A 14,318-nucleotide genomic window follows, 5' to 3' on the forward strand; every position below is an offset into this window, starting at 1 on the left:
AAAAGGGAAAAAAAAAAAAAGAAGAAGAAGAAGACTGTAAGCAGAGTGTATTTTATTATTTGAAAATATTATGATTTTTAAGCGACTTCAGTTTTAGCTCATAACACATGACAAAGAGGCATCCTAGGTCATTTTCTTGGCTTGTCTTACATTATGGCATGAATTACTTTACATCACTTTCGCCAACACAAAAAAAAAAAAATCCTCAGAACAGCTTAAATATTGAAGTAGTCTCGAATTTAGCAGGACGTTCTTTTTTTTTTTTTTTTTTTTTGGCCGGGCAATATACAATGATGACCTCGAACTGCATATGCAGCAGATTTATCTTTTGTTAATATGCAGTAATAATTTTATCCCTGAGGAGAGACATCACTTGTGCAATTACTGATGAGTACACCTTTTTTTTGACAACACAACACAACACAAGGAAAATGTAAAAAGGGCAGTTATTATTATTATTGTTCCAACAAAGAAATACTCCTTTTCTTTTCTGGTGAAAATTTACTCTAGCAGCTACCTAGTAGTAGTAGTAGTAGTATCTGTATGATGATTAATTAAGTTTCCAAGGTGAGCAAGTCTGGCGTGTGAAGAAATTTACCAGCTAAAACAAGCCATCCATTTTCAGCTAATTATCATTTATGATTTATCACTCCCGGCCTGCCTGCCTTCTTCTGCTCCTGCTTGCTTGCTGCCTTCTCAGTTCTGACTTATCCCGTGCAGATACATACACCAGAGCCTCACAATCATTTTGCTTTGCTACAAAATATAACACAATAAGAAGTATATAGTAGCTAGTAGTAATGAATGTACTTAGAAATATTACGTTATAATTAAGCTCTTAATATCTAGCCAGAAGGGAAAAAAACAAATGTTTTTTTCTTTGAGTAAACTGATTTCAATCTCCTGCCCACTATTATGCAGTATAAATTAGAATCACATGAGTCCCATGAAGAAGTCTTTGTCAAAGTTGGTCGTAAAAAGAGGGTAATTTGATCGCATTAATCTTGAATCTATAAGAACCATGAACGGAATAATGACACATATCATGAAGCCTATCTATCGTGCAACCAATTCAATTACTGGTGTGTGTGTGTGTGTGTGTGTGTGTGTGTATCACTTGCAAATTAATTACAAATCAACTTCAATCTATCTAGGAAATGAAAAGCCAGCGGGAAAATTTTTCACAAGAAGGAATAATGCCGAGAACATGCTGCATGCATGCTTGTATTTATGGTAGTCATGCAACAGATTTCATCCTGTTTCAATGGATGGTACTTTTCTTCTTATGTTTTGCAAGCCTTATCAGAACTTGAAACTATACAAATTTTGACACTCTTCTTCTAAGTTGAAGCAAGATTTCTTTTCTTTCTTTCTTTTTTTCCCCCACTGTAGAAACCTTTTTTTTTTTTTATTGCATGCATGCTTGTATTTATGGTAGTCATGCAACAGATTTCATCCTGTTTCAATGGATGGTACTTTTCTTCTTATGTTTTGCAAGCCTTATCAGAACTTGAAACTATACAAATTTTGACACTCTTCTTCTAAGTTGAAGCAAGATTTCTTTTCTTTCTTTCTTTTTTTCCCCCACTGTAGAAACCTTTTTTTTTTTTTATTGACAACCGATTTGTTCATTTAAATTCTTGATCATGGATTAACGTTCTAATTATCCCTTCCCTCTCTTATAAACACAAACATGAAAGCTTGATATATAAGAAGCAGCATAGGGTGTTAATGGATGAGAGTTGGAAACTTCATCCTTTCCCCATAACAGAAGAAAAGAATAAAATAAATCTTGAGGTCAGTCCCCTCTATCATGCGACCAAAAAGAAATAATGAAAAATGGAAGTGTGGAAAAACTGAAACAAAGACTTATTGTGTCTAACGTGCAGCTTCTTCTTTTTTTTTTTTTCTTTTTCAAAAAGCGACATCTTCATGCTGTTCATTTTGGTGAAAATTGCTTAATTTCTGTATGGGTGACGAAGAGAACAAGTCATTCAAACAAAAAGAATGGAAAGTGAGTTTAAAACAGAAGATAAAGACACAATCACCACAATGCTTGCCTTAATATAGCAATTTTTGATACATATGCTTCATATTCAAGTTAATGTAAGCATATTAGTGGCCGAAATCATCCTTTTTGCTTTGACTAAATCTCCAAATCCATTGCTTTGGTAACTAGAATCTGATCATTTTCTTAATTTCAAGAATCAAAGAGAATTGATGAATGTGTTTTATCTGTCTCTCTCTTTCTTAGTAGCAGCATGTTTCCTCCATCTCTTTTTGTACTCTGCAGTCTCCACTCTCTGACACACAAGTGACTCACTGCTATCCAAATGGCGTAAACTTGATGCCTGATAGTGCAAGCTAAGCAAGAACCCCACCTTTTTTCAATCCCCCTCCCTCCCTAAAACTTACTGTATTATTCCTATTTGTCTGTAATAAGATCTGCTTTTCTTTTCTTTTTTTTTTTTCTAATTTGCATTTTTTTCTCTCTCTATTTTTGTCTCAACCCTTTTTGGTCCTCACGACTGCTATAAGCTCATGCTTAGTGCTTCACTAGCAAAACCCACCTGCAAAACTCTCTCTTTTGTTTCACCATCACCTTCTCTTCCTTTCTCCTTCATCATCCAAATTTGCAGTGCTTTTTTAGCCCAAATACTCCTATGTTTCCCTCAAAAAACTCTCTCAGCTTATAGTCGATCTTATAGCTTTTGCCTTTCTTGATGGAAGGAGCTTAAGCCCTTGTTTTAGTTTTGATGTAACTTACATTACATCTTAAGTTGAACTAGATGATGTTCTTCATGAAGATAATCCAAGGTGGCTTAGGAGAAGCTTTGATGGCTTTTTGTTCTTTTTTTATTCATTACTAGCTCTATCATTTGCTTCTTCCGATCTTCTTCAGCCTTTGTTGTCTTTTTCCAGGGAAACTCTTTTGGGAGTGTTTTGACTGTTTATCTTAGTTTCCCCTTCAATATATGAGATAGAGATAGCTAAGCTTAGCCACATACGGGTTTATTTGCTCATTCCAATTTTCTTGATCCCAGGGCCAGCTTCCTCACCAACATATTGATCCAGAAGTTTGCCTATTTTTGGCCTGCTCTTTTTCTGTCCAAAAACCATAAAGAAAACGAGACAACTTTCCAATCTTTAGGTAGTTAAGCACCACTCATTTTATCAGTGGAGTAGTGTCTATTCTTGGACAAGCTCATAGCTTCTGCTCTGACAAATACACAAATTAACTTCAATTCAATGCTATGGGGCCCTAATTTTCTCTATTCTTAACTTTTATGAGTGGTTTGATATTTTTCCTTTGGTTTGGAAGAAAGAAGGGATGTGGAAAGCTAATTGTCAAGAAGAATACATGGTTTCCTAGTTGAGTAGTAGAGAGTAGTTTTGTTTCCGAAAGAGAGGACATTTTATTAGATAATTTATCCTTGGGGGGTTTCCTTTTAGTTAGCCAACCACTTCTAATACTAATATAATCATCTTGCTAGGCTTCTAATCTCTCCCGTCTTCTTGCTGTTCCTTCTCTCTTGGTCTCCAAACAAACAGCACAAGAGTAGAAAAAAGGGAGGCTAACTAGAAATGGAACTTCCAAGTCAAGAAGGGGAGATGCCAATTCCTCTGAATAGTACCTATGGTGGGGGACATGGTCATACAAGCCATGGGCATGGACACATGATCCATCATGATCCTGTTCCTTCAGCCCACAACCATATGATACCTTCTTCAGCACCCCAGATGCCTTCCAATGGCCCCATATCCTCAAGCCTTGAGGAGCATGTGCCCTTCAAGAAAATGGTCAGATATAGAGAATGCCTCAAGAATCATGCAGCAGCCATGGGTGGAAATGCAACTGATGGTTGTGGTGAGTTCATGCCTAGTGGAGAAGAGGGCACCCTTGAAGCCCTCACCTGTTCAGCTTGCAACTGCCATCGAAACTTCCACAGAAAAGAAGTTGAAGGTGAGCCCTCTTCTTGTGATTGCTTCCATAGCCCACATCCCAACAGGGTTGGAAGGAAAGTTATTGTGGGGCATCATCACAAGAGCCTTTTAGGCCCAGAGAGTTTAGGGTACCCCACAGGAGCTCTCATCCCATCCAGAGCTGCGCCGCCCCATCCCATGATAATGTCCTACAACATGGGGTCTCTCCCATCAGAGTCCGATGAGCAGGATGAAGCTGGTGGTGGCGGGGGTGGCGCAGTTGGAGGTGGGATTGTCAGTGCTAGGCCACCTCATCAGCTGGTGAAGAAGAGGTTCAGGACAAAGTTTACCCCGGAGCAGAAGGAGAAAATGCTCAACTTTGCGGAGAAAGTTGGGTGGAAAATACAGAAGCAAGAAGAAGCTGTGGTGCAACAGTTCTGTCAAGAAGTTGGAGTCAAAAGAAGAGTCCTCAAGGTTTGGATGCACAACAACAAGCACAATTTGGCCAAGAAGAATCATAATGCTTCCTCCAATAATATTAATCCCCATAATCAAGTTTAAAGAGGAGGTAGCCCAGAAAGAATTCTTTTGACCACACCATCAATCAGTAATTGCAGCATCGGCGGCATATTACTACCAGCGAGTAGCTTAGCCTTCTTTTCATTATTTTTGTTCCCCTTTTTTCTTTGCGGTTTTATTGTCCCATTTCTTGGGATATTTTACCCTGCATTTGCCTACTATAATTTAGCTTGATTAACGTCTGAAAAATAACACTGGTGTTTGATTAATGTAGCTCATGGGATTTAATAGCTCTAGAGACTAAGTTGTGACTTGTGAGTGATTTGATTTCTCTATGTGCTTTTAATCCGTTTAGTGTATCATGGATTACTAATGTCCTAAGTCTGGTCAGTATATTCCAGTACGGATATTCTTGTATAAAAAAGAACTCCTAAATTAGATTCTTCTTTTGCCTTTTCCTCCTAATCATGCATGCGTACTACACTTTCTCTGCAACCAAATTGCACAGGTACCTTTAAATGTGAAAATGCATGGCTAAGACATGTTGTTTTTAGTTAATTAATTGCCCTTAGTTTACATTACAATTATCAATAAGAAGCTAATGAGGGAATCAATGATCAGGCCTGATCAGTTGAATTATGAAATGGTGCTAATCTTGGGGGTCAACAGGCCTATGGCCTATCATATAATCACAAACTTGGAAATTTCTCAGTCTCTTTCTCTCCCTTTAGATTTAGAATGAATGCAATACAGGAGTTAATTAATTAGAACTGAGAAGTGCATGGTCCAAAAAGGAAAGAAAAGTAGCTGGACCCAAAAGTAAATTCCTGCCTGCACATTTTTTCATACTGCACTTACAAAATGAAAAGGAAAAATTTTGCATTATTTGTTTGAGATATTATTGTTGCATGGAGTAAAGGAATCCAAGTTAGAGAGCTCACCTCACACACGATGAACAACCTTCACATTGGTGATTAATTATTGGATTACTGTTGAATTTAGACAAGTTTTTTGTGTTGACCAAGTGAAGTTGATTTCTTGGCGGATATTAATTATTTGTTGGGATCGAGCTTTCCTACCATCTGTAAGAAAAAAGCAGTAAAAATTTGAAGGATTTATTTGGCGGTGTCTCGAGGACGCAAAACAAGAAGTAGGACGGACGAGAGCTTTTCTTTGCTTCTTCTTCTTCTTTTCTTTTTATTAAGGATTCAGGAGAGGAGTAAATATAAGTTTACAGATTTAATATGTAGTGTGAATCCAGCTTCAGTTTCTTGGTCTGGTTATGGTGGTGTGACACGGGCACCCCAACAAAATATGAAAACAGTAGTCTTGGCTGTTTAATTAATTACATGATGATCAGGACAAATGTATAGAGACATTGCTGACATCCTAACACCATATGAATGTCTAGGCACGACACGCTACAGCAAAGGTTCTGTCTGTTGTTGCAGCAGCGAGGGCGAGAAGCAAAGGCTGATCCTGATCATGGTGTGATTGATTACTCAGAAAACACATGTTTGGACGTGTAAACAACACTACTATAATTTCTTGTTGTTGTTACCTCACCATATACTGTGTGTGTTGGTGTAAAAATATATGGGGCCAGTTTGGCAAACAAGTTTTTGACCAAGTTTGTCGTCTACTAGGTTTTTAACAACTATAATCACGGTAATCTTAAAAAACTCCTTAAAAATTTTAAACTATACACTTCAAAATACCCAAAAATTTAAACGCTTCAAAAAAAAATTTTCTATAATTTTTACAATAAGTTTCAGTAAAATTTTAGATAAACACACAAAAACACATTTGTCAAAACCGGCTATATCTGCACTACTGTGTTCTTCACGTGCATTGTTCCTCTTTTTTTTAAAAAAAAATAAAAGAATAATTATGGCAATTATAGTCATAGAAACACATTTAATTCGGTGTCATATGAAGTAAACTGATGTACTGATGATGAAGGAGAATTTTATTGGTCCGATTTTGCGAAACGATTTTTGGAGTATACATTCTTTCTGTTCCGCTTGGCCGCCACGCTTAAATCGCATCTGGAGGCCGGCATATGAGAGGTTCTGGGAATTCTAAATATGGGCCGCATCCCAAATATGTAACTGACGACTGTTGGGTGTTCATGACATCATTTATTTTTTTTTAAATTAAAAAAAATTACGATGGGAAGGATGGGGAAAGGAGAAGGGGAAATGTTGAAATTCCAGAGTGGAAAACTACTCCTAAAGCTAAGGAGGCTGATCACAAGTGCGGCTAACTAGTAATTTTAAAGGGGGAAAGAATGGATTCGAGAAAAGGAGTGTAAGTGAGAGGTTTTGGGATCGAACTCTCCCGCTTACACTAAAATACTAGAGAAAAAAAAAAAAACTAGTAGTGATTTCTAAGCACAATGCTTATTGGAAAGCAAACAAAACAACCCGCAAAAACATTTGGGTAAGAAATTGGATAGCCCTTCACCAGACTCCTGACGAGAAATTAACATCCCTGAAGAAACGTATCAGTGAGAAGAAGTGGACTGCGTCAAAATTGTTTAATGCTGTTACAGAAATGAATGAGATTTCCAGTACGAGTCTACTACGAGGCCATAATTTTGAAAAGCGCTTTTGTTTCGTCTCGAGGTCAACCGTGGTTTCAGCCCGGTGTTCATGGATTGAGCGGGGACGGCTGAGAAGCAGTTATGGCCCACAGCAGCCAATACAAGTTATCCCCGTGGTTTTGCGGACTGCAGATCCAATTATAGCAAAACAAGTTCTAGAGGGAATCAATCATAACCTCTTTATTAATCAGCCGCATCATCATTACATTAAACATGAATATCAATCTCTTACAATTACCATTTTGTACATGCTGCTACCATGGCACACAGTAGGAACCATATTAATCAGCAGTAGTTCATGGTGAAACCACATTGATTTGGAACCATACCAGGCAGAAGTTTTTGGGAGAAAGAAGAATTAAAAAAAAAAAAAAAAAAAGGAAATCGCTGCCCCAAAGCTAGTAGTATTACTTCACACATCTGGTTCGGGTCCCCAGTATCGTAAAGGCAATGCCATATGTCACAATTTTGAGACCTCAAGCAAGAAGCAGCCAGCCATTGGCTTTTCGGCCCGGTTCAATCCAGGATAACTCAAGAACATGCATATTCCTTCCGAATCTGCAGGTGCAAATCGAAGAGCAAACTACGTTTCCCCTTTCCAGCACTTCTGTCAAGTGTCGAGCACCATACGTTCTCACTTCACACAATAGTCTTAGCAGAATTCACAATCAGCAGCACTTTCAGTGATGCCTTTCCTTCTGGACAAACTCGATCAATACTGTGGTCCTAAACTAGAAATCTAACTAGATATGGTACAATGACAGCTAGACATTCTGTCCTTCCGCCTTGCAAATAAGTCACATACATTTCATAAAACATATAGTTAATTGTTTTGTCCTACATAATATATATATATATACTTACAGATGCAATATCCAAACCAAGTTTCCACTTGTTTAGGTCACTACCAGACCTTAACAAGCAGAATTAAACACAACGTGTTTTGCAACTACATGAAAGGCATAACTTAAGCCAATCATCTGGGAAGAGAAAAGGACTCAAAAAACCCAGCAAAAAGAACCTAGAAACCAAAGGAACAAAATTTCTACCGGATAAAAAAAACTTTTTTTTTTTTGGGCTGGTTGGTTTTTTTTTTTTTTTTTTTTTTTTTTTGGAGAGAGAAGAGAAGGGGGGGGGGGGGGGGGGGGTTGGTTGTCTGGATGGGTCAGAGGAGCGGAAAGGGTAAGAAGCAAGCTAACACAAAACTTTTCGTGCAAGAACGCTATCATTGCCATCTCCAGAAAAGCATGAAACTCCCTTTCTACCATAACAACAAAACTGAAACCATTCTCGAGAACTAGGAGGACCCTGTACATGCTTAGTGCAGCAGTCATATACTGAAGGCAGGGTGGCACGAGAACAATGTTTATACCCACCATATTTCATTGGCTCCATCAACTGACCGTGTGCACTCCCTTTCAAATACAAAACTGCCTGGCTCTTGAAGTTTGAAGCATTTGAGGCAAATTGAGCTCTTTTTCAGCTAATCCCATGAATCATGCAGTAAATCTATTTCACCAATTCACAAAGTCGAGCTCTGCCAGGATTAAGAAGTGATTCGGACATCACCCAGCCCTGCGAGAAAGATAAATAATTAGCATCAGGTGTTTCATCATGATCACAGGTAACTCTGAAATGAAGTCATAAATTAATTAGCTCCTATTCACACTCTGACCTAGAACTTCAAAAAGCCAAATTCACAATAAACATCTAAAAGATATGCACTTCAACTCTTCAATTGAAGCATCACGGGACTATACGGGATTGTTGTGGTTTTTTTCTTGTTTCTTAGTTTATGTCCCCCAAGCCATGGTTTATGGCCCTATCACTTGGGAAAAGAAACAAATATGCAAGTTCAGCAAGCATTCTGATACTATTACAGGGTAATACTAATTGATTTAACCAGCTAAATTGGCACTGAAAAATCAATTATTGATAAGAAATTGAATTTCCTACTTGTTCTTTAGCTTTGCTCTTGAAAGGCCCATATAAAGCTAAGACCATCTTGTAAGATTCTGCAACATGACCTTGAAGACTAGCACTTGACGGCACACTCACTCTTCCTTCAGTTTTGCTTGATGAAGACTGATTCTCGTTGTATGAACGAATGATATGCAGAAGCACATGGGCCTGAAATACAAGATGAAGTTAGCTCAAAGCAAGTTATGATGATTTCAGACCATCAACAGAAGAATGGATCAGAAATCTCACATGGAAAGCTGCTTTCAAGATGTCATCAGACTTAGCTTGATCCTTGAGCAATGCATATATGCCACCCTTAGAAGGATTATATGTCACAACGTATCGCTCTCTCTGTCAATTTCCGAAGAAAATTATTCATCATCCCACAAGAGCAAGAACACACATGGCACAGAAACATGCGAATACAATAATAGAGCATAATAGTGAGATCACGAACTACTAACTTAAAGCTTTTCAATTAGCTTCTCTGAACTAATGCTTACCTCAAAAATAGGCTCCACAGCAAGGTATGAGTTAGGGTCTTGAAATGCATCTTTAAATCTTGATCCTGCCAGCAGTCATGAGAAGATTGCGTGAAGTCCAAAGATGTGAATATTGCATATCAGGATAAGAGCATCAACGAGAAAAGAGATAACCCATTACCAAGAATAATAGGTCTGTTCTTGGACCAAGGAAAATTGAAGATATTTTCCATTCCATTACCCTCTTGAAGTGTGGGAACTCGCCCTGATTTTCAGTAAAGAACATATATAAATCAAATATATTCCTCAAAACCTTTTCCTATAGATATATTAGAACCAGAGATACCAACTTTATGATGGTTTAAAAACAGCCATGATGACAAGAACGAATTATGCAAATCTCTAATTACAGGATTTATGCCCCGAAAAAATTGATTAAAACAAAAAACGAAGATATCAAACAAATAAATCACAAGGGAGAGATTGCAGGAATATAATCAAGACAGTTTAACGTTCAGGGTCTCAAGGGCTAAGTAAAATGGGTAAAAAAAAGCCAAGCATGTGAACAACATGATGCTAATCTTACCTGTCTTGAGGAAGGATTCTACTGCCACAGTGAATCTTGCACGATTAAGGGTGTGTAACACCACAGATTTCACCTACAAAATTTTATTATGCACATGTACTGTCAATAAGTGTCATGTAGTGTCATGTATTGACCAAATGAAGCCACTTGGTCAAGATAGAGAGAAGTTTAAAAAGAATTCATTCTGACCTCCTGGTAAGAGCTCATTAAATATCCTAATGAAATGAGGCCAAATGTCGCAACCAAGGATGGATTTCGCTTAGCAATCATGATACTGAGTCCAGTTCCAAGCTTCACCAGCCAAATCATCAACCATAATTAATTTTAACAGCTAACATGTAATACTTGGATTACAAGGGAAATCATGCTTCAATATGAACATCCACCATTAAGATACATTACATTAACCAAAAAATATCCAGACTCATTAATTAGCCTGATCCCCAGAACAGTCATTAACTAAAAAGCCAGCCTAAAGCAAAACAGCTTCAATTCAAGCATTTTCCAAGATTGGCTCCGATCTTATAGTCGAGTTAAAACATACAAGGCCACCATAGTTTGATTTTTGAATCCCACTATTCATTGATTACTTTGGGTTTACCTGTTAGTTTGGGTTTACTTGAATCCCACTATTCATTGATTACTTTGGGTTTACTGGGAAACTAAAGGCAAGAACCCAGATTCTCAAATTCCCACTCTCTTTACCTCACTAAATATCTAAACGCTAATAAAAATGAGTAACTCTCAAGTGTCAAAGATTAAAGCTTTTCCCCTATCATATGCTTGATTTAAATCCCAAAAATATAAGCAAGGATTGCAGTTTTTATCCATTCAAAAGAAAAAACAACCGATGGAAGGAAAAATTGAACTTTTACACTGAAGAAGCAGGATAAGCATACCAGATCAGCTATATTGCCAACACATTCTCCTTTAGCAGTCACATCCCCAATATTTTCACCTTTGGCAAAGGCCTTGTATATTGGAGTACGGGTTGATGTTGATGTGACCGCAGCAACATTCTACAAGAAATAAATTTGGTGAAATAACTAATCTACCTATAGATGGCAATGAGAGAAATAGCACATGAGATGATAGTCACTCAATCACCTTAACAACATTTGCAGCACAAGCCATAGGAAGAAAGAGTTGTGGCACAGCTGCAGTTGCCAATTCTACACCCGCTCCTAACTCCATTAGCAGATCACCAGCAAATCTAAGCTGCAAGACATAGTTGTCACAGTCAAAGAATCATTAATACAGCATCGTCCAGTGACAAAAGATATTGCAGATATTTAGTTTTTCCACAGAACACCCCCCTTCACCCAATTCTCCAATCTAGCATGAGAAAAGGGTGAGAGGAAGAGCATATTACCTGTTTAAGATCATAATCAAATTTTTTCCCCTGACGTGCAAAAATCATCTTTCCAACACGACCAGCGCCATCCTACAAATAAGGCAATCCAGAGGATCAATAATCTTTAGAGTATCAACTTGGATGAACCTAAAAGGCACTAGATTTAAGATCAGATAAAATACAGGAGGATAAACAATAACAAATAAAAGATAAATCAGCCAAAAAACATAATAAACACCATACTGTGCACAATCTAGAACATCCAAAAAGCGCATATCTCACGCTTCGCATAATTTCCAGTTCTCAAGAAATGCAATCCACCAGGTGACTTGAGTATAGATCTCTAAATTCCCTAGTCGATCCAAATTCTAATGACAGGGCATGAAATTGTTTACTTTTCAAACGTTGCTTTCCGATGCGTGATACATCATATGTCGAGGTATTTTAGGAGGAAAAACAACAGTAACTTATTTGAAGCAGTTCTATCCACACCTTATATGAGATGGATCATATGCATTGAAGCATATAAACTTGAAGAAACTTTTATCACAAGCTTTTCCATTGGAGTCAAAGTAAGACCTCTTTTAAATCAATTATAGTGTGGGGAAAAGGAATGTAGACCTCAAAAACGTATATTATTACTCAAATTAAATGAAGGAGTCATGGATCAAATGGTCATGGAGTATTCATTTCGTAACCTTACAATAGGCTAAGTAAGGCTACAAAAGCAGCTGACAAATGTTTTTTTGGCAATTTCAAGCAGCAAGAAAAAACATAGAGAGACTAGCAAAATCCAATTTTAATGACTTCAAAACACCTCCAATAGGTTTATGTTGAGCCGCATCATTTTCAACACACAAGCAGAATCTTTCTTAAATCATGCTAACATACTAAATACCTTGAGAATCCAGTTGATAGCTACAGCACCAGGGGCTACCCTGTTTTCAGAAACTCCAACTGAACTCAAGAGAGTTTGTGTCGTGAATACACCCATCGCTCCACCAAAAAAGTGCTACAGTTGACATACATATTAGTAATTACTTAGCACATAGTAACAGAGTTAAGGTGAAAAAATCACTACTGATGCTAAAAATCACATCCAAGTCAACGTAAATTCCAAAAGACAACCTTCAGAGCTCGCCATGTCATGTACGGCACATACGACGGAGTAACACAATCAGGAAAACCTTCTGGCACAACATACGATCTTATAAATGCCATCAACTCCTGCAGCAAATACAAATTCAAAAGCTCAAAAAAATCAATTCTTTTTTTTCTTCTCCTGTAAAATGATGGGACAAAATGCAATCTTAAACCAATGATTCACATATTTGGTAAAAAAATAAAAGAAAAGAAACCATAGCTACTACTGATGTTAAACATAACAAGGTACTAGTCTGGTCGCCTCTTTGGATTTGCCAAAAGTTGATCGTGCAGTTTTGCAAACTCAGGTTCCGGTTAATAAATACCCAATTTGCAAGGGAAAAGCAAAAGAGAAATTTAATTTGTGGAATGGTACATTGGGAAAGACAAAAACTTACTTGGCCAGGAGCTTGACGAGAATGCAAGCTAACAGCACGAATGGAATTCTTCCTAAATTGCTTGGAGTTATCGAGGTCAGCAAAGTACTCCCACCGGCGACCATCGATCTCCTCGCGGCATATCAACCTCAGGCTAGAATTGAGAAACTGCTCCTCGACAAGTCCGAAGGTGGCGACATTTCCATCGGCGGCAGCGGAAATAGGCGGAGGAGGAAGAGCAGGACGAGGCGCGGAGGCGAGGTTGGCGCTGATTCGAAGCGTCTCACGAACAAGGAGCCTGGCGTCCTGAGACGACGTCGTTGCTGACAAGGTTTTGGAAGTCGAGCTGGACGGATGCTTGAGCTTCATCTCTGCTCTAGAGAGAAAACAAATAAAATAAAATCACAGAATTTGAAAAGGGGAATGGAAAAATGGGAATTGGCGATGGGGATATAATATATATATATATATACGTATTGGGGGGGGGGGGGGGGGGAGCTTTGGAATTGACGAAGGAAATTACAGGCGGCTAGGGGTGGAGGGAGGGAATCATTACATTAACGGAGGTTAAGAGGAAGAGAGAGAAGCTCTCTCTCACTTTCTGTCTCTCTCTCTCTCTCTCTCGCTCCTTCTCTATGGACTCTGGCAATGAGAGGGAGAGAGGGAGCCACAGAAAGGGGGGGGGGGGGGTGGCGGTGGCGGTAGCGACTGGCGAGGGGGATCTGTGAAGTGGAGGGTGAAGATGAGTGGGGTCCAGGAGGGAGTAGTCCAGTTGGGACTCAATCTAAGGAACAGGACACGTGGGACGGAGAAGGGTAATTTTGGGATGTGGGGAAGTGCGGTTCACTGGAGATTTGTCAGCTCAGCTTCTGCTGGGATCAGCTTCTTTAATTAACCGACAGGACATTAGGGTGACATTAAATTCATTTGATTTACACCCATAATCAACTGGGACCACAGGTAATGATCGTAACCTGTAACTAATTTTTCTCGACCAAGTTTCTTAATTTCGGCATAATTCTTTCCAAATTCTTCCTCCTCGAATCAGTGTGAAATTCAAAGTTCAAATCATGTGAGTTACAGTTGAGGGGTGAAAATGGTGTAAGGGGGAATTAGAGAGTATTTTGAGCGAAAAAATAAAAAAGTTCATGAACTTGTTTGATTACTACTTGAGTAGGTCGGAGATTATTTACAATCCTTTATAACAACTGGTTACTGCCTGAATAGTTTGGAGTTTGCCGTACACATGAGTGACTCCATTAAAAATTTTCAATTCTCCATTATAGATCATAAATTGATTTTTTTTTTTTTAATAAAGATAAAGGATTGAGATGATCGTAGTGATAAATAAGTGACTAAACTGTCT

The 14,318-nt window shown here is 38.2% G+C and overlaps 2 protein-coding genes across 6 annotated transcripts; one reads left to right on the top strand and one right to left on the bottom strand.

Moving 5' to 3' along the window:
• Nucleotides 1–2,549: 2,549 nt before the first annotated feature.
• On the top strand, nt 2,550–4,716 carry LOC140035218 (zinc-finger homeodomain protein 2-like). The gene has a single exon (XM_072075241.1). The coding sequence runs from the start codon at nt 3,586–3,588 to the stop codon at nt 4,483–4,485; it is 900 nt and encodes a 299-aa protein (XP_071931342.1). The 5' UTR covers nt 2,550–3,585; the 3' UTR covers nt 4,486–4,716.
• Nucleotides 4,717–7,827: 3,111 nt separating this feature from the next.
• LOC113731968 (protein root UVB sensitive 6) lies at nt 7,828–13,642 on the bottom strand. Of its 5 annotated transcripts, none has more exons than XM_027257528.2 (14): nt 13,509–13,642; nt 12,974–13,323; nt 12,561–12,659; nt 12,331–12,444; nt 11,451–11,522; nt 11,186–11,296; nt 10,978–11,097; nt 10,268–10,369; nt 10,079–10,151; nt 9,674–9,757; nt 9,514–9,578; nt 9,260–9,361; nt 9,005–9,178; nt 7,828–8,623 (listed from the first exon to the last, which is right to left on the bottom strand). In XM_027257528.2, exons 2-14 carry the CDS (start codon nt 13,319–13,321, stop codon nt 8,558–8,560), a joined length of 1,530 nt encoding a protein of 509 aa, XP_027113329.2. In that variant the 5' UTR covers nt 13,322–13,323; nt 13,509–13,642; the 3' UTR covers nt 7,828–8,557. The 5 variants fall into 5 exon arrangements, with proteins under 5 accessions (XP_027113329.2, XP_071931343.1, XP_027113328.2 ...); XM_072075242.1 differs by having other exon boundaries at nt 12,974–13,328; nt 13,509–13,641; XM_027257527.2 differs by having other exon boundaries at nt 13,476–13,617.
• Nucleotides 13,643–14,318: the final 676 nt, after the last annotated feature.

The sequence above is a fragment of the Coffea arabica genome, chromosome 2c (genome assembly GCF_036785885.1).
Source record: "Coffea arabica cultivar ET-39 chromosome 2c, Coffea Arabica ET-39 HiFi, whole genome shotgun sequence".
Classification (NCBI taxonomy): domain Eukaryota; kingdom Viridiplantae; phylum Streptophyta; class Magnoliopsida; order Gentianales; family Rubiaceae; genus Coffea; species Coffea arabica.

What these genes read in the sequence shown, in the direction of transcription:
- LOC113731968 (XM_027257528.2), bottom strand. Translation starts at nt 13,321, where the DNA reads ATGAAGCTCAAGCATCCGTCCAGCTCGACTTCCAAAACCTTGTCAGCA. An exon ending in GTGCTGCAAATGTTGTTAAG is followed by an intron (nt 11,098 to 11,185) that starts GTGATTGAGTGA and finishes TATTTCTTGTAG; the next exon opens with AATGTTGCTGCGGTCACATC. An exon ending in CTGTGGAGCCTATTTTTGAG is followed by an intron (nt 9,362 to 9,513) that starts GTAAGCATTAGT and finishes GGAAATTGACAG; the next exon opens with AGAGAGCGATACGTTGTGAC.
- LOC140035218 (XM_072075241.1), top strand. Translation starts at nt 3,586, where the DNA reads ATGGAACTTCCAAGTCAAGAAGGGGAGATGCCAATTCCTCTGAATAGT.